We start from the raw sequence: 18,550 nt of genomic DNA on the forward strand, positions 1-18,550 counted from the left end.
TAAAATTAAGGAATACCAGAAACACATGGAAAACTTTGACCAGAATGTGGATTACATCACAAACTGGATCATTCAGGCTGATGCACTTTTGGATGAATCTGAGAAAAAGAAACCTCAGCAAAAAGAAGACATACTTAAGGTAGCAAATAAAATATTATGAAAAGCAATTTTCTAACTACACAACAATCATGTCGATTATCAAGGACTTCTTAATATGAATGAAAAAAGTTCTTCCTCTCTTCCTTCCTCCCTCTCCTCCTTCTTTCCTTCCCTCCCTACTTCCTTAATTCACATGGGAGTTAATGATTTTGAGAGTTTTGTAATCTGGATATCTGTCCATATCCACCTCTCAGCAAATTACACAAAACGTAAACTATGATGAAGATGGGATTCCAGGATTTATTTTGGTGTCATTTTGCAAATTTCTGCCCATTTGCCTAGTTAGTAGTGTATTCTTACATCAAACACAAGGATCAGTTTCCTGGTATCATTCACACTCTATCTGAGTAAACACCTGAAATCCAATCATCTGGACGTTTTGCCTATGCAACGTCCAAATCTTCATAATTAGTAACATTACTAAGCTTATATAAAACTGGATGTTTTTATTTTTAACTATCTGTAAAGTAAACATGGCTTTGTGTTCTCTCTTTGTGTACTGAAAGCAATTATTAGGACATCCTGAGTCATCTTTCTCAAAGGCAACTCAATCTTCATTTTTAAAAAAAATGGCACCTATAAAAGGATATGAGAGGTATTATGTGTGAATCTATCTTATTGATGCTATATTATCTCCATTTGATAACACCTTTCTCAATTAAATAGGAAGAGTTGAATTTTAACAAATTTCCTTTAAATTAAGGATTCCGTATTTTGTTTTTCTGAAATAATTGTATTTAACCAGTGAGTTGCTACTTATTGAACACTAAAAAATTACAGTTTCTGTTTAAACAATTCATTTGTTTCTTTTTTAATGAAACTTGCTATCTTCCAAAGATAATAGTGCATTTTTTAATGAAAAACTGTTGATGTATTTCAGGCTATCCCCAAAACATATTCTCCCTTTTGCATATACCTTATTTTGCTTTTTCTTGTCCTTTGACATGTATTTAAGGAATGCCATCTTACAGAGAATTTCCTTCAGGTCTTTGGAATAATAGGACCTGAGGTATTTATTTCACTTATACCCTCTCTGACCCCTTGAGTCAGGCAGAACCTTCCTTACTCCCTCTGGCTGTGACACAGAATCCTTATCTGTTGGAAAATCCATTTTTCCCCATGACACTCAATATGATAAACAAAGGGAAACTCAAAAGTACCTGGAAAGGAATAGAAAATTGTTCTTCAGCTATCTTTCCTCCTAAACACATATTAAGGTGGTTCTACAGCCATGAAATTGAGTAGAGTTAAGATAAAATAAGACTAAATATAAAATATGATGATTGTTGCAGGCGACATAGAGAAGTCAGGAAAACATCCCTTGTCCTGCATCAGAAAAAAAATAAACATAGACCAAACTTAAACAAGCATGGCAACCTATTTTCCCAAGATCACATACATTCTCAGTCTTCTCCTCTATTTTATGGAAGTTGGCTTTTTCCTCCCTCTGTATACCTCTGCATGTGCTCGTTCTTTCTTTCTCTTTCTCACTCTCTGGCTCTCTCTCAACTTCCATTTAATTACTAACTTCAAGCCCTGTCTCTTGCTCACGGAATATAGCGTTTAAAGGCTGAAATGAATGACATACGTCCAAAGGTGGATTCTACACGTGACCAAGCAGCAAACCTGATGGCAAACCGCGGCGACCACTGCAGGAAAGTAGTAGAGCCCAAAATCTCAGAGCTCAACCATCGATTTGCAGCCATTTCTCACAGAATTAAGACTGGAAAGGTAGGAAGATCTGCTCCAAGGTGGAAACTAGTGATAAATGATCTCTTGCGAAGGTTGCGCAGTACTCTGAAGGGGGCAAGCAACCCCCACAGCAAGGTTTTCAAAAAGAAAATGAAGGCCAAAATGTATTTAAGGAAATTTTACCACTGAATCTCATGGGAGGTCAATCTCTCCCCACTAGCCCTCACCAGTCTCCCTGTCTCTCTCTCTCTGTCATTTTTCTTTTCATGTCACAGCTATTCTAGAACTGCATTCTGTACTGGTTTACATATGTACTTTCAGGGGTAACCTACAGCAAAGTAACAAATAGCATGCTGCAGGCCATCAACAACAAAAAAAGCACAAAAGACATCCATCTAAGGAAAGCACTACTGACTTATTATGCCAAATATAATATTGCTTGTGTGTAATATGGATCAAATATCTAAAATGGGGCCTTGTACATCTCCTGCATGATCTAGGGCATTTGTATCTCTTTATTGGTTGTGCACATATCTGTAAGTGTGTGTATTTAACTTGCTCTTGCTAATTGCCGATACTTACTGTGACAAAACCCATTAGGGACAGCGACATGCTCAAGCCATGAAAACGAATAATTGCAAAGCTTATATATCTTAATTTTGTAATTTTATATGTCTATTTATATTTATTTAATGAAGAACCAGGGGATGTGGAACTTTTGCATGGTAACACTATATTTGTGTAACATTTAATGAAGACAAAATCTTACCTAATAGGTAGCTTGCAAAAATATATAAAAATATATAAATCCAACTCTTTTGAGTGAGTGTCAAGTTGCAAGGTAATTACCCCAAATTTTATAAAATGTCGTTTGACACATTTTTCAATATATATGATATGCTTTCACATGCAAAATGTATGTAAAATAAATATATGTATTTACATATGCAGATAATTGCTATAAATAATCTTAAATGAGAAAAACATTATTGAAATATTTGTGAGAAAATATGATGTAATATGTCAGGTAAGTGTTGAGCCCTGGAACAATAGGCGAGTATGTTTGGAAGTTATTTAGAATAATATGGACACCTAATAATAGCATGATTTACAATTGCTATATTTTCTAATGCATTCCAATGTATCACTGTTATATGTACTAGTACATATTTAAAAGAGTTTCTAAAATATATGGAAATGTGATATGAATTTCAACTACTCTATACCCATGAAACATAGTTATCCTTCAGAACTCACCTTCCCAAAGCAAAAAGGTTTGGGCTTACCTTAATGCATTGCTTCTTCTTTGTAATTTATGCACTATTTTAAGGAAGCCATCCTCACCTGGAAAATATCTGAAAGGCTCTAAAATTTATTTTCAGAGCATAATTGTTTTTGGTAACAATTTACTCTGCTGTTTAAGACAATTGTTTTTCTTCTAGGGATTATCATTAGAGTATGTAATACCTAAACAATCAAAGGCTATTTCAGTCATCTTAAAAAATGGATGCTAATACTTCATTACTAGGTTTTGTATCTTTCCTGTCATATGTATCACTAAGCTATAGAATATTTAAGAGAAAACAGGGTATTATTTTCCTGATCCTTTCAACAGTAGATTGAGACAAGTTATATCATTAGATTGTGACTTACAGATCTTGAAAAATGACTAGAATTCAACCTCCACAATAGAAGCTGCCAGACTTAGCATGGCCAAGAGAAGTTTGTGAATTTTCATTCTATATTCTGTGCAAAGTTGTTGGTTACTTTCATACCTCATGCATTAGGTGAGCCACTAAATGCACTTCTTTCATTTTCCTTACTGAAGAAGGGCATAAGAGATTTTAAATCAGTATTTTCAATTATAGATTAATTAACAAAAGAATCACATTGTCACTTTTCACAGTACTCCTTTTTCTCTAAAATAATAAAAATGACTGGATACAATAGTGACCCCACTTGGGGGCTTTGAGAAATAATTATACTCTATCATCATAATGAAACCAAAAACCTAGAGATAAAGCTTATTTGATATTTTACTGATTTATTCATTGCATTGTGCTAGTGAGTGTAGAAATATACAGAGATACAAAAGATACTTAAATATATCTGTTTATGAACACAAACTTAAATAGTTATTGAAATCATATGACATGCTTAACACTATTGCATCTTCATAAAGATGTTCAATTAATGAAATAATTCCATCAATCACATAGTATAATATGAAGAGCAGTGAACATAAAAGACTGAATCCCAGGCCTAACTTTGTCAGCATTAAAGAGAACATGTGATTTCTCTTCAATTCCATTTTAGTGTTTGTGAGATAAGGGAGTTAAACTAGATTAGTAGACAAAATTTTATATTTGTAAATTTATATTTATTTATACATAAATAGCATCCCACCTCCAATAGTTATTATTTAGAAAAGAATGTATAAAATGGATAGCAGGCAAGTTACTGGATGGGGGGATTTCTACTCTTTTATCTTTCTCCTTCCTGTGGTAGGGTTCAGGAGATGCAAGTTATGTCCATAGAACTTGGTGTAAAATTTCTGATTTAGGATCCCTGGGTGGCGCAGCGGTTTGGCGCCTGCCTTTGGCCCAGGATGCAATCCTGGAGACCCGGGATCGAATCCCACATCGGGTTCCCGGTGCATGGAGCCTGCTTCTCCCTCTGCCTATGTCTCTGCCTCTCTCTCTCTCTCTCTATCTCTATCTCTCTCTCTGTGACTATCATAAATAAATAAAAATTAAAAAAAATTCTGGTTTAGGTTAACTAAAATTAGGAGTAATTAGTTAGATTAGCCTTTAATAGTTCTTAAGTTTGAAAGTCCAATGATCTTATACTGATGAAACAAGAAATCTAAAATAATGACCTATATGTGTGTTTTCTTATGGAATAGGGTAATTATGGAAGTGCTGGAATTCTCAAGGGTGATTTTTGATCTCAAAGTCAAGCTCCTAATACAGTAGGGCTTTTGCTTGGTAAAATTGGGTTGGAGTATGCCCTCACATGGTTGAGTCTATGGGCGGGTTTTACTTAGAAGAATAATCTGGGAGAAAATCTACAGTGATAAAGGTAGGTTGGGAATATATATGGGTGGAAAATAGACTCAGTATAAGAACTAACTTTAGGATAGTTTTAAAGGTTAGCTAGGAAGGGCAGTTGAGTAGAGCAAAATTTAACCCTAAAAACCTCACCAGCAATTCTTGAATTTGTTGTTTGGTGAGGAATACAAAGTTTATGTCTCCTGCAAGGACTGTTCATGACAAGAAATTGCAAAATCCAGAAGGCAATGAGCAGTGGGGTCCTCAGTTTAGTTTGGTTGAGAACGTGTCCATCAGATGTAGTTCTCTGCAGTGGTAACTTTTAACTATTAATGAGGAATATCGTGGTTAAAGGGAAAAGTTCTTCATTTCATGCCACAAACCTTGCTTTGAATGTGATCATGGTAATGATCTCTCAGAGCCATGTTTTTATCTAGAAAAGTAGTCAGATGGTATCTGTCTTATCTTACCCTCAAGATTGTGATAAAGATCAAATGACTGAAGATATGTAAAAGCATACATTTAAAAACCCTACATATTATTATATAGATACAATATGGTCAAAATCATTAATATCAATAATTATTTCCATCATATGTTAGCCTTGAATGACCAAATTTTGAGAATTGAGACAGAAATTGATCAGAAAAGGTAATGGAGGAATGGCTAATTTCTTTCTGGCTTCTGGGGTCAAGAAGATGTCTTTGCTGTTTCCATTGTAAGGACCAGCCTTACAGATTTATCAAGTGGACTAATATAAGAAATACTAGGAAGTTCTGCCTTTCCCGGAAATGGCATGAAATGCTACCTCTTCCCATTTCATTTATCAGTGGTATCTCACCGCTTTAAGAAAGTTTAAACTCTTCTAATCTGTATGAAATCAGTTTGGGAAAATGGCAGCATTATTGGGGATGATCAGAATTATAAAAATGAGTCAGCGGTAACCTAATCTTGGGAAAAGTCGATGGAATCAATGGGGAAAGACAACATGTCTCAACTCTTTCTGTCTTAGAGCTTCTGAACATGATGACATAGCAGGATGGTGGTGAGGAAGGTACTGTCAGGAAAAGAAGATGACAAGAAACAGATGCATAGAGGGAAGAAATAAACAATGTAGTCCTGTTCCTTATGGCAGCTCTACTCCTCCCTCTCCATCTTCTGAGAAGCCAAGTTGGAGAGGGGTGTCTGCATTTTGGGAGATAATAGTTGAGGTAGATCTTAAAGGACTAATGAAGGAATGGCTGGGAAAATGGACTGATATGAATGATTTATTACCAATCATGTAGTATTTCAGGTCACAGTGTTTGTTTCTGTGGTACCTGTATTGCTAGCTAAGGTGTGATAAATTCAAGGAGCTTACTGTTTAATAGTGGAATGAGATATGTTCACAGATACTGAGTCAAGAATGAGTGTATGCTGAGTGAATTTAGCAGCCATTCTAGCAACATAGAGGACGTAACAATTCAGGATAACCTATGAAAAAGCTCAAGAGTGTATAGAGTATTCAATGGAGAGTACATTCAGTTTACATATGAAATGTAGAGCATGGAGTGTGAAGCTTAGTTGTGGATGATAAAATTGAAAAGGATGATTAGACACAGTGTGAAAAGGTCATGACAACCAGACTAATATTTTATGCTTGATTCAGTAGGCAATGAGGAGTTCTTAATGTTTTTTTTTTCAATGTACTGTTGAAAGATTAGTCCAACAGTGGTTGTGAAGAGAATTCAGCTGAATAATAACAGCAAGTAGGGAAACCAATTAGGAAGCTGTTGCAATAGTCTAGATGAGAAACATGGAGTACCTCAAATAAAGGAGTATCTCTGGGGAATGAAAAGGAAGTGATAAAGTAGAGCAGCGACTTTCAAACCTTTCAGTACTTGGAGTAATTGTTAAAACACAGATTGCTATCTATCCTCCACCTTCACCACTAATAGAGGTTATGATTCAGTAGGCCTGTGGCCTGATATTTGCATGTCTAAGAAATTTCTAGGTGATATTGATTCTGAAGATCTGGGGACCCACTTTGAGAACCAGTGGTCTAGAGACATTGAGAACTAACCTAGACTTAAATTATTATATGTGAGGGCCAAAAAGATGGTGAGCTGAAAAATGAATCAGGATTCAAGTTTCATTGAGTATGAAAGTCTGCATACTTGTTTCAAGAATAAAATATGCATCAAGATATATTTGCCACATTATAATACTTAATTTCAAAGTAATGTTGACTAAATAGGTTTATCTAGTCATGTCCTACTAATATAGGCAATTACTTTGTTATAAAATATTATAAAACTTAATATATCATTTAACTATTTAAATTTCTGTGGAACTGAAATGTTAAATTATTGGTCCTACAGTTGGTACTAAGCAAAAGGAAAGTGAACTTGTTTTCTATGTGTTCAATTCTTTGTTAAGATATATGTGCCAGTGGGGAAAAAAGTTATGTTCCATTAGATATTTTATATCATATCTTCTTTAATTTCCATAATGGGCCTGAAAATTGCTTTTGAAATTCATGTAGCAGTTTCACTATATGTATTTAGTGTAATTATAACATGAAATTTGGACAATCTGGTATTATATGTGTAAATATTCATAGTTTTGTTGTTATAATGATTACAGTGTCAAGTTTTTGACCTCCAGTCAGTGTTAGCAGATGCAAAAGTAATCGTTCTTTGGACCAGAGACTTTCATACACATGCGCATGCGTGCATTCACACACACACACACACACACACACACACACACACACACAGGGCTTTGAGAAAGCCAGTGCGTTTTTCATTTAATTAAAAATATATCAGAGGAAAAACCCCATCTGGTTGGGTCTAATCTATCTTAAATAGTGGCTTTATATGTGAAAAGTAATGTATAAATACTTTAACGATAGTTTAGATAGATGTTTTGGCTTTCCTAAACATCAGTGGTAAATAAATAATGCCTCTTATAAATGTGACCTAGAATGTCCAAGTAAGATTTTTTGGATTTGAAAATTTTAAGTAATACCTAATTTTCAGTAATCAGGTTTATCAATACAAATATATTGATCTTTTTACCCTTTATAGTGTCTTTCTAATTTAACACCTCCTCTCACAGTAGAGAACATGGCCCATTAATTAGTGTGGTTATTCTTGTTTGTATATGTGTATGTGTGTGTGTGTATGTGTACATACATAGGTGTACACACACATATATATACACACACGCACATTTTAGTAAAATTTTCTACAAAGAAACTATAACAGAAAACATAGATTAAAAACTTTGGTAAAGTTCTACAGGTAGTACATAATTTGTAGAGTACTAAAAATGTAACAATTACATTTCTCAAATAATATTAACAAATTAATACCCCAACTGTGTAATACTATACCAGCTAGTTTTATTTCACTGGAATAAATAAGAAATGAAATTAGCAACAGGATTCCTATATTAACAATGTTTTTTTCACATTTGTAACTTGCTATCTCTTTTTCAAGGTTAATTCTCTTGAAAATTTGATAACAAACTCTTTTTATAATCATTTCAAATGTTTTCAATGTAGATGTTAATTGAGTTTGTTGAACAGTGTCATTTGCTAGAACTAACTGGGTCTTATTAGCATGACATTTAAAATGCATAAAGCTATTTGGTGATTCTTGATTGTGATCCTTTAAGGAGGAAAACTCATTTCTCAGTGGATGCAAAAGTGATCATTCCTTGGACCAGGGACTTTCAGATATTTCCAGGGAGCTGTGAGAGCCAGTGAGTTGCCCATGTTCTTACAGTTAGCTTGGTTAGAAAAATGTCAGATCCTGGTTCATAGCTTTGTCCACTTCAGCATACTGACACCCAGCATACTTCATTACCTCTGTTTATATTAGCAGGTATTTATTGTTGGTGTGTTATATGTTAACATAAACATGTCCAATTTCACTTTAAAAAGCAATGATTTCAGTGCACTTCTTTGTATTAAAAACAAAAAGAATTGAAAGCAGAAATGAGAGAGGAAGGGAGAGAGGGAAGGAAAGGAAGAAATAATACAGTTGTCCAAAGTGTTGTAATTTTGCTCTTAATTTATTTGTCTCCCTCATATATTTTTACAGTATGATCCTTTCTTCTGTTTCAGCTGCTACTTCTGAACTCATTTAATCATGAGGTTGAGAAATACTCCAAGTTATATTTAACAAAAATTAGGCAGTGGGCTGATTCTTTTACCACTAATATATCTTAACCGACCAATATATTTTATATCTAATTCTGAAAAGTATGACCATGAGATTAATTTCATCAATTCAAAGCCAATGTACTGGGTAACGTCCTTTAATTAACTTCACAAGTTTGCAAAGTTACCACATTTTCACATTTTCATCCTGAAAGCATCAAATATAAGCCAGTACCTCACCTAGCTATTAAAAGAATCCAGCCAATATAATGTCACTGTTTTCAGCCAATTTGTTTCATTTTAAAAAATTAATTTCTTATGTTTTTCTGGAGTTTGCTCTTATGAATTTAAAATAAGTGAATGAATGAATGAATGAATGAATCTATAAACTATGTGATTATCTTCATTCTAGATAGGTCTCTTTAATATGCTTATTTCTCTTTGTAAGTTTTCTTTCCTCTCAGATATTTTGATTTGAAATAACCCTTCATATCACATAAGTGGTATGTCTTTTCTGTATCACAGGATGTTACTGGTCATTAAAACTTTATTCCTTTTAGTTTCCATGATTTATCTTATTTTTTATACTGAAATTGTAATGATAAGTAAATTTTCAAAGCTGCAGAATGCAAAGAGGAGACTGATTCAAAGCATTTTTAAAGCAATCTGTAGCACTTGGATTATTTAGTTTCAATTTAGATATTAGTGTTATTTGAATGTAGTGGCCATTTATCATGATTATTGAGATTACATAGTCTATTTTAACAAATGTTTACTTTGCTGTCTGTGTAAACACAGTCATTATTATGTTAGTGTATCTATGCACGTTAGAAGTAATATTTAACTAAAAATAAGGTTACAATTTAAAAATTATAAAGTGTATCTGAGTAATTTGAATGCTTCCAATTTACAATGAATCAATTTGTAATTGATTTTGCCTTTTTCAGTGTGTTATTGTTTGTTAACTTGTTATATAAGTCACCTTAAATGCTAAGACTTTAACAAAGCCTTAAATTTCATTAATCCTAAATCATACAGCAAAGCACAACTAATAGCTGTTAAGCAATCTGAAACATTAAAAAATCAAGGAAAACAAAGTGTTGTCTTTCTCAGTTTCTCTGTCTCTTCTTTCTTTTGTGTCCGTTTATCTATCTGTTTATTAAACTTTCCTATGTCTTACTTTATTTGTATTTTGTATGACTACACAGTCATGTTAAAGCTGTTAAGATGAAAAGGTAAGTAAAAAATTAAATTGTGTAAAACCTAAGCCTGGTTTATACTCTCCCCTACAATATTATAATCTGTGTTTGACTATTTTCTATGTATGCTAAAACCTATCTTATGTGCATTGTCTAACATTGTGTGACTTAATTGTGATTCTAGTTCTGTGGTCATATATTTTCTTTGAATTCACTAGAAGTAATTTACACAATAATTAAGATGACTTATCCACCACTACTTTCAATTTCTTTAAATAATTTATTATAATTCTGAATTTAAAAAGTGGGCGTTATATACTTTATATGTTTTAAACTTTGGTGACTCAAGACTGAGCTATTAAATTATGAGTGCTTGCTTATCATGCATTTATTTTATAAACTTTTATAATAATTCTAAATTAAAGATAACAAAGACCAAGGAATGATATATAAAACTAATTGGTCAGAGAAGTACGTTCTGTATTAGAATTGTTATGGCCTAAAGGTAAACCAGTGAATTATTAAGGAAGCATTAAAATTTTCCCAACTCCTTGGATCTGAACAAAGAGTTTTAATATCGTGAATGTCAAATGGCTTGTCTTATCCAGCTAATAGTATAGCCAGAATAATTGGGTTTGAATACTTATGGTTATTTTGTTTGCAAAATTGGTCACAACTTAGTTAATTCAATTAATACATTGGATGTTCTAAAACTGGTAGTTGATATAGTAAGTACCTTTTCTATACAAAAAAAGAGCTATATTTGCTATAGAAAATAGAGTATATAAGATATATTCCAAACTTCAGGGATTAAAAATGTGGTGAGACAAAGCATAAACCATTGAAAATGAAAAACATTATATTCAAATATATAAGAGATACTGCAGCAGAAAGTAGAGTTACACATTAAATGAAGAATAGAGACTCCTTCTAGAACATGTGGAACCCATTGCCATAAGTTTTCCTATCCCCAGACGGCTTCTAGAAAATTCCTCTCAGAGAACATATCTGAATGCTAGTGAGTGAGATGGAAATTATAAGAATTGTCTAAATCCACTAAAATTTCTTAACTAAAATTTCAGCATCTTGACTTTCATTAGTAAGATATTGCTCTTGTGATATATTTCAACCTAATAATGAACTATTTGTTCTTTTCAAAGTCATAGTTCTAATAATTGCTATTGATCTGTACAGACTAAAAAGGTAACCATGAACCACATATGGCTATTGAACATTTGAAATGTGGCTACTCCAAATTAAGAAGTGTAAAATACATAGTGGTTTTTGAAATCTTAATATGAGAAAGTGAATGTAAAATATCTTCTTAATTTTAGATTGATTATAGGCTTATATGATATTTTGGGAAATTAGATAAATAAAAATTATTATTATTAATTTCATCCATTTCTTTTTACTTTTTAGTATGGCATCTAGAACATTTAAAATTACATATATGATTTGCATTATATTTCTCTCTAGCTGCATTACTACAGATTTTTTTTAAAACTTTGAATTCAGAGAATTTACTATAAGTTGATAAATTTTGGGGGAAGTATTCATGTGAAAAGTGTAACATATACCCTAATACATCATCATCCTGCCTCTGTATATTTTCAGCAATGGGAAACTCACTACTTTAAAATTAGTGCTTTTAAAAAGAAAAAAAAGAAACATAGCACTAATCAGTTATTCTTGTATTGAACTAAAATTCAGGCTCCAAGTAATTTCTACCCATTGATTCAAGTTATTCAATTCGCTAAACTATGTAATGGCCTTTTTAAACAAATGCATGATAATCTTTGATCAGGAAATCTGGACCCTACATATACTACTAATAAAATCTAAGTTCAAATTACTTAGTTAATTGTTCTGTAGTAGTATTTCCTAAAAGCTATTTGTATCTGCTTATACTGATTTTTGTACTTTGTGGTATCATTGTTTCTAGCATTTGGCCAATTAGGTCTTTTTGATTTTATACCCTAGAAGTTGTGTTGTTTAAAATTCTAGATCTTTCAAGAGCTCCTTGAAATATTTATTCTACTACCTCATGAATAGTCATTCCTTTACTTAGGCGATATTCATTTATGAGTGCCTCCTATGTACCAGGAATGACTCCAGGTTGAACAAGACTGAAAAATCCCTTATTTTTATGGGATATTCATGGAACTCATCCTTCTCATTGCATGTTTTTTACATGCTTTTTGTGTCTTCAAATAATTACTGATGAAAATACTGCACAGAGCTGAACAAATACAAAGCCCTTTGACACCCTCTACGAAACTACCCTCTGCATCAATACAGATTAATTAATCAACAAGTTATGTTGTTCAGAATGATTGAATGTTACCAAACTTAGTCTCAGTTTCTCCATCCTCACCATTAGAACTTAATGATTTTGTCAGTTACCTTGGTAAAATAGAAATGCTATGTCAACAAGCATTTATTTTATCCTTTATAAACCATATGTTTTCGAAAGATCTTTTAATGGAGTCAATGGATAGGTACAGTTTTGAGAGGAAACAGTAAGAGTCAATATTTATTGAGCCGTTTCTGTATGTAATATGGATACATAAGATTTGGGGAGAAAATAATAACCCATATTTATTAAGCATTTATTGTATCTCAGACAACATTCTAACTATATTTGATTCTCATAACAGCCCTATGAAGTAGATACTCTTCTTATCTTAATGTTACAAATCAAGAAACTGGAACTCAAGGAGGACACATAACTTGTCCAAGGTCCCCCCACTACTAAATGGTGGAGCCCTGATTCAATCTCAGCATTCTCATGAAGGAGCTTAGGGTCTTCACCAGAAGATTATAAAACATCCTAAAGGCCAAGAAGGGGGTCATACCCAGAGTTCACCAAAAGGCCTATAAGAAAGGTTGATATTAGGAGTACTTTAATAAGGCTGGAAAGGTCCTTGGGGCAATGTCAGGGGAAGCCTTGACTATTGTGCTGGAGTTTGGACTTTACTTGAACTAGTTTACTAGAGAAATACCTTCATGAAGGTCATGTTTTTGGAATATATTGACCTGATCACAGAGCAAAGGATGGAACTGGGACATGAGGAGATTATACTCCGGTAAGGAGGTTATTGCCATAACTCCTGTGTAAGGAGTATAAGAGATGATATCTCTGGGAATAGAAAGCAAGTAGATCATGGTGAATGAATGCACAATGATTTGATTTGATTAGATATTAGAGTGAAGTGTTGAAAAATAACATGACTCACATGCTAAGACTGGATGACTGATAAAAAATTATTTTCTATTTACAGAACTAGGGAAGTTGGTGTTGCCAGCAGCTTTAGGGAAAAGACAATGAGTTCATTTCTAGACATGTTGAACCTTAAGTGAGAAATTGGCTGGTTTTTGGAGAGTCTATATTAAAATTCAAAAGTGAGATCCCAGCTAAAGATGAATATCTGGGAGATATTGTGAAAGTTATAGTTAAATTGGGAAGATAATACAATGCATTAGGCAAGGAGTATTGATAAAGATACATTGAGGCCCAAGTTCTGAGTCTTTGAAATTACTCTCTATTTGATTATGTGGAGAGAGAGGGTGAGCTAGAGAGAAAGCACACATAGGAGTAAGATAAATCTGCCCCAGAATGGACCCATGTTATTTTGACACCTCAGCACTCAAAGTTATTTTAAAAATACCTATCAGTGTTTTTTCACATAATTATGTAGAATAGTGCAGTTGCTCTAATTAAATATTAGCAAATGTGAGCAATTCAATAACACAAAATAGTATCAAATTAATATTGCTTAGTTATGATTTGAAAGTTTGTTCATCTTTTGCTTTTGTAATACTTTGAGTAATATGTTTTAAAAGTGTAGAAGTATGTTTATAATACAACAGCAGAAGCATCCCTTAAGCATATTTATAATACTACCATTCTGTACCAGTTCCAGAACCTGCTATGATGTTCCAAATGGCAAATGTTCATTCAGATTTAAAAATAATACTGAAAATAAGTCACTTTTTTAGAAAGAGCCCATATATTCTTCCTCATGTGTATAAAAGGGCCTGGCAGATATGTGTATATTCATGTTGTGTGTGCAAATCATGTTTTCATGAATAGCATTTGATTATTCACTTCTTCATTAGTAGATATTTTCCTTGAACATTTATCTTTATGATCCTCTAGGAGATGCCGTTTGATAAAGAAAGAGTAAGACTGTGACTGTTGGAATGTGATGGGGAACCATAGGTGGGGACCAGACTTTATGCATGCAGTCATCCTGGCATAAGACACTGGGGGTTGTTCCTGAATTGGTTTTACAAATGGGGAAATGTTTAGCTCTGTAAGAAAATAAGATTTCTATATGTCATCTATGACTTTTCAGAAGCTGTCAGGTATAAAATATTTTTAGTGTTTTAATGCAAAGAAATTGAATAAAGGGTAAAGATCAATAGCATCAATATTTATTAACAATTTAAACTTTGATAATTAAATCTTGCCTACTCTTTTGAATATATATTTAAATTGCAATGTATTTTTATTGATCACTCCTCTTCAAGTGTCTTTTATAGAAAAAAAGAGGTTTTTGAGACTATGGTCAATATGAATTTCAAAATCAAAGAAACTGTGATATTTGTAAGGTTGGAAAACACATATTCAGATTTTTTATGTGAAATATTTTGGGTTTATTCACTTGATTTTTTTGTATGTGTGCTACCAAATGAAGTATTCCTAAGGCAAGCTCATGGCATTGTTTGTCTTATGAGAGCACACCTGTCAAATTTTCCATGCTAAAAATGTCATTTAAAATATCGGAGCAGATTGCCATGTAGTTTTTCTGAGGAGAAGGAGACAATTCTGCATTTCTACCTAAGGTTACTATTACTTGATGAATGAGGCAGTTTCAGATAAGACATATTTACACAAATGGTATTTATATCAGAATATTTTAAATAAGATCAAATTCAACTTTAGAATATTAACAATTAGCTCAATCAACTATATGGAAATGGACTTTTGTTGAAAGAAGAGAATGACAAATTTCATTATCTTGCATGGATGTTCAGCTCTGATGATGTTAAATGTTTGTCTTTATTTGCATCCTCAGGTACTTTCCCAGTTGTATTTCAAAGCTTTCATAAAATATAATATGGAAACATAAATGCATGTCATTAGTTTAGCAACAGGAGTTTGAACAAATGTAATTTTTTGGGTTTATGTTTCTAATAAAAAGTAATTTTGATTTAAATTAGCACTATCTTTTTTTTTAGGCCTCCATTCCTTTGAAGGAATTGGAGCAGTTTAACTCAGATATACAAAAATTGCTTGAACCACTGGAGGCTGAAATTCAGCAGGGGGTGAATCTGAAAGAGGAAGACTTCAATAAAGATATGGTAAATTGGTTGTGATAAAAGTGTGAATGAACTAGGAGTGAAATGAATAAATATTTGGAAGGAAATTAGATAACTCAAGTCTCCAACTAAATTCTCAGTGCATTCCTTGCACATTTTGTGATTCTAATGATTTATTACAATTGCAAAATATTCTTGTTGAACTTTTATTATGAATGCCAAATTACTGTGGTATGGTCACATAGGAGCACTTGCAGATCCTAATAAGTAGTTCCACAGTTTTGCTTTGACCTGCTATTTTCAAACTCAGAGGACAAAATGTAATGGGGAGGGGAAGAGTTAAATTAGAAAATAAATTGGAAATTTAATAAGAAACTCAGCCATTGAGGATGGATGATGTTTTGTGTCAGCCTTGATTTGTGTAATAGAATGTTTATTTCAGAGAAGGGGTATTAAACAAAATAGAAAAAGTATTTTTTAAAGTTTACCACAAAGTGGTTTTCACAAAAAAGTTGATTAAATAGTACACTAGATGTCTAAAATGTGTATAAATTAATGCTGCTTATTTCATGGGAGTAAAGAAACATAACTATCTGGGCTGCTCCCAAACTCATAACATTCTCCTTCAACCCTGATTAATTTCAAAATGTCTGTTACATTTCTCTCTGGCTTGAAGATTTCTCCATCACACCCTTTTTGCTCACTTTTTCTCCTTCCACGTCCTTGTCACAATTTCCTTTTCCCTCTTCCACAGTCATCACCAATATGGCATTTTTAACTGTTCCACATATCCTGTTTGAGATTTCTCAGACTTGTATCAATACTAGGGACTTCTCAGACAATGCCTTAAACTGACAGTAAAAGGCAAAATACGAATTTTAGATGGTAGGCATGTGAAGCAGTAGGAAAACTATTTTCCACCAATCTTAGTTGGCCCTGGTATCAATTCTTACTTCCCCGAGCTCCCAGAATCAATCAGTACCCCTGTGTATGGGGCTTGGTGGCCTTGCCAACTCAGCTCTGCAAGAGAAAGCCAAGAAGAGGCTTTCCGAAATACTGAGTTACAGCTATCTATCCTTCATGTCAAAGAAGAAATCAGGAGGGCACTGAGGTGAGAGAGTCCTGTTCACCTCTTGGGCTATTCACCAACTCTGCCCTATAGCCCTTACCTGCTGTAGTGGAAGAAGCAAAGTGGGTTTCTTTGTTTTTTTGGGGTTTTGTTTGTTCGGTTGGTTGTTTGTTTTTTCCCTCAGCCCTAGGAAAGGAAAGACAAAAAAGGAAAGACTTTCTAAAATAAAGTCTTTCACAGATTATAAACATATGTCTATATTATTTTATTACACTAGTAATTCACAAACCTCTGATAAAAATATCATTCCTCTGAAAAAATAAATCAATCTTCTGTTACATTTTGCAGTTTAAATATGCATTGCAGATTTAGATAGGTAGCATTCAAGTACCAGGAATTGTTACATGCAAATACATGTGACTTTTTAAAAAACATCTAACGTATATGTGACTTTTTAAAAACCATCTAACATTTACTCTTCTTAGCTTATCAGAGTACCTTGAGTACCACTGCAGGGTGAATCTTCTCAAAAGAAAGTTTTCATATACTGAGTTGAAAGAAAGATGGGAAACGAGAAGTGAAAAATCACCTGGTCACACATATGCTACCATATTATACTGGCACTTATTCAAATAGTTTTATATCAAAGTAAATAAAAATATTCTTCTTGAAGTTTAAGAACCTGAATGCATACCAAAATTTTTTCAAGTAATTTTCCTAATCTATATTTTATACTTATTTGATTGCATTTAAAAACAGCTTGTATATATGACATATTTTTAGAAACTAGTTGCAATTTTTGGCAACACTTGAATACATCATTTTGTACTAATGTCCTAATATTCGTCCTAAATTTGGACATATAGGCTATTTAAAGTAGATTATTAGATAGAAATTTATGTACATTTAAAATGTTTACTTAGGAGTGAGTGTGTTTAAACCATTAAGGATCATTGCCATCTGACATACATCCACATCCATATTTCTGCATGGGTTAGTTAACATTGTAAATGACATGTTTAGTTCATGTCTCCAAACTTCTTTAATTTCTGAAAATCTACCAAAACTCAAAGCCAGAAGAATGCTTCACACCATTTGATGCCTTGTCTGAAATGATGAAGTACCTTACAAGTCTATCTTCCTACATATGCCCCCCCCCAATCAGGTATATCCTTTTGAACTGGATGATATTCTTCCTAGATCCTTCTTTACAAAACTCAAATAAACCATATAAAAGGAAAAGTATGAGCCCAGTATCTTAGAACAACATTCCCGAAAGTCTTAAATTGGATTTTTTTTGTGTTTAAATAACGTGTTTTATTATCTCTTGTTAATGATGTACAGCTTTTTAAAAACCAAAATGAAGACTGTACTTGTTGTTTTTAATCAGAGTGAAGACAATGAGGGTACTGTAAAAGAATTGTTGCAAAGAGGAGACAACTTACAACAAAGAATCACAGATGAGAGAAAGCGAGAGGAAATAAAGATAAAACAACAGCTGTTACAGACAAAACATAATGCTCTCAAGGTATTAGAGCTAAAATTATAATATACCTTGCCTGTGGTTTTTTTTCATATGTAAGGTAAACTATATTATGCATAAATAAAAGCTGCTTAAGAATCTTAGTCGCCAGAAAATACATTTTTTTCCTGTTCAATGTGTGTGCTTTATTTAACGTTTTTGAGTGATGTCTTTGATTTTGAGAGATGTGTTGCTTAAAAAATTGGGGTTTTTTTTGACTGAGTAGTGCTTGAAAAATATTATAATGCATCCCTCATAGTGTTTATACATTTAATTTTCTAATATAGTTTATTTTTACTTATTTACATTTGTCATGAAAGATCTGCTTAAATGCCAGAATAACCAATTTATATTTTTGTGGGTTTTCTGCTGCCTATATTTTAT

At 32.9% G+C, this 18,550-nt stretch overlaps 1 protein-coding gene across 15 annotated transcripts in view; it reads left to right on the forward strand.

Moving 5' to 3' along the window:
• The window catches only part of DMD (dystrophin), a 2,162,139-nt gene that overhangs the window by 942,995 nt on the left and 1,200,594 nt on the right, over nucleotides 1–18,550 (forward strand). For all 15 annotated transcript variants that reach the window (XM_077887780.1, XM_077887782.1, XM_077887777.1 and 12 more), the window contains 4 exons: nucleotides 11–139; nucleotides 1,720–1,890; nucleotides 15,495–15,617; nucleotides 18,035–18,172. In XM_077887780.1, coding sequence (XP_077743906.1) covers nucleotides 11–139; nucleotides 1,720–1,890; nucleotides 15,495–15,617; nucleotides 18,035–18,172 — 561 coding nt within the window. The remainder of the gene's footprint in view (nucleotides 1–10; nucleotides 140–1,719; nucleotides 1,891–15,494; nucleotides 15,618–18,034; nucleotides 18,173–18,550) is intronic.

This window comes from Canis aureus, chromosome X, assembly GCF_053574225.1.
Source record: "Canis aureus isolate CA01 chromosome X, VMU_Caureus_v.1.0, whole genome shotgun sequence".
NCBI lineage: Eukaryota > Metazoa > Chordata > Mammalia > Carnivora > Canidae > Canis > Canis aureus.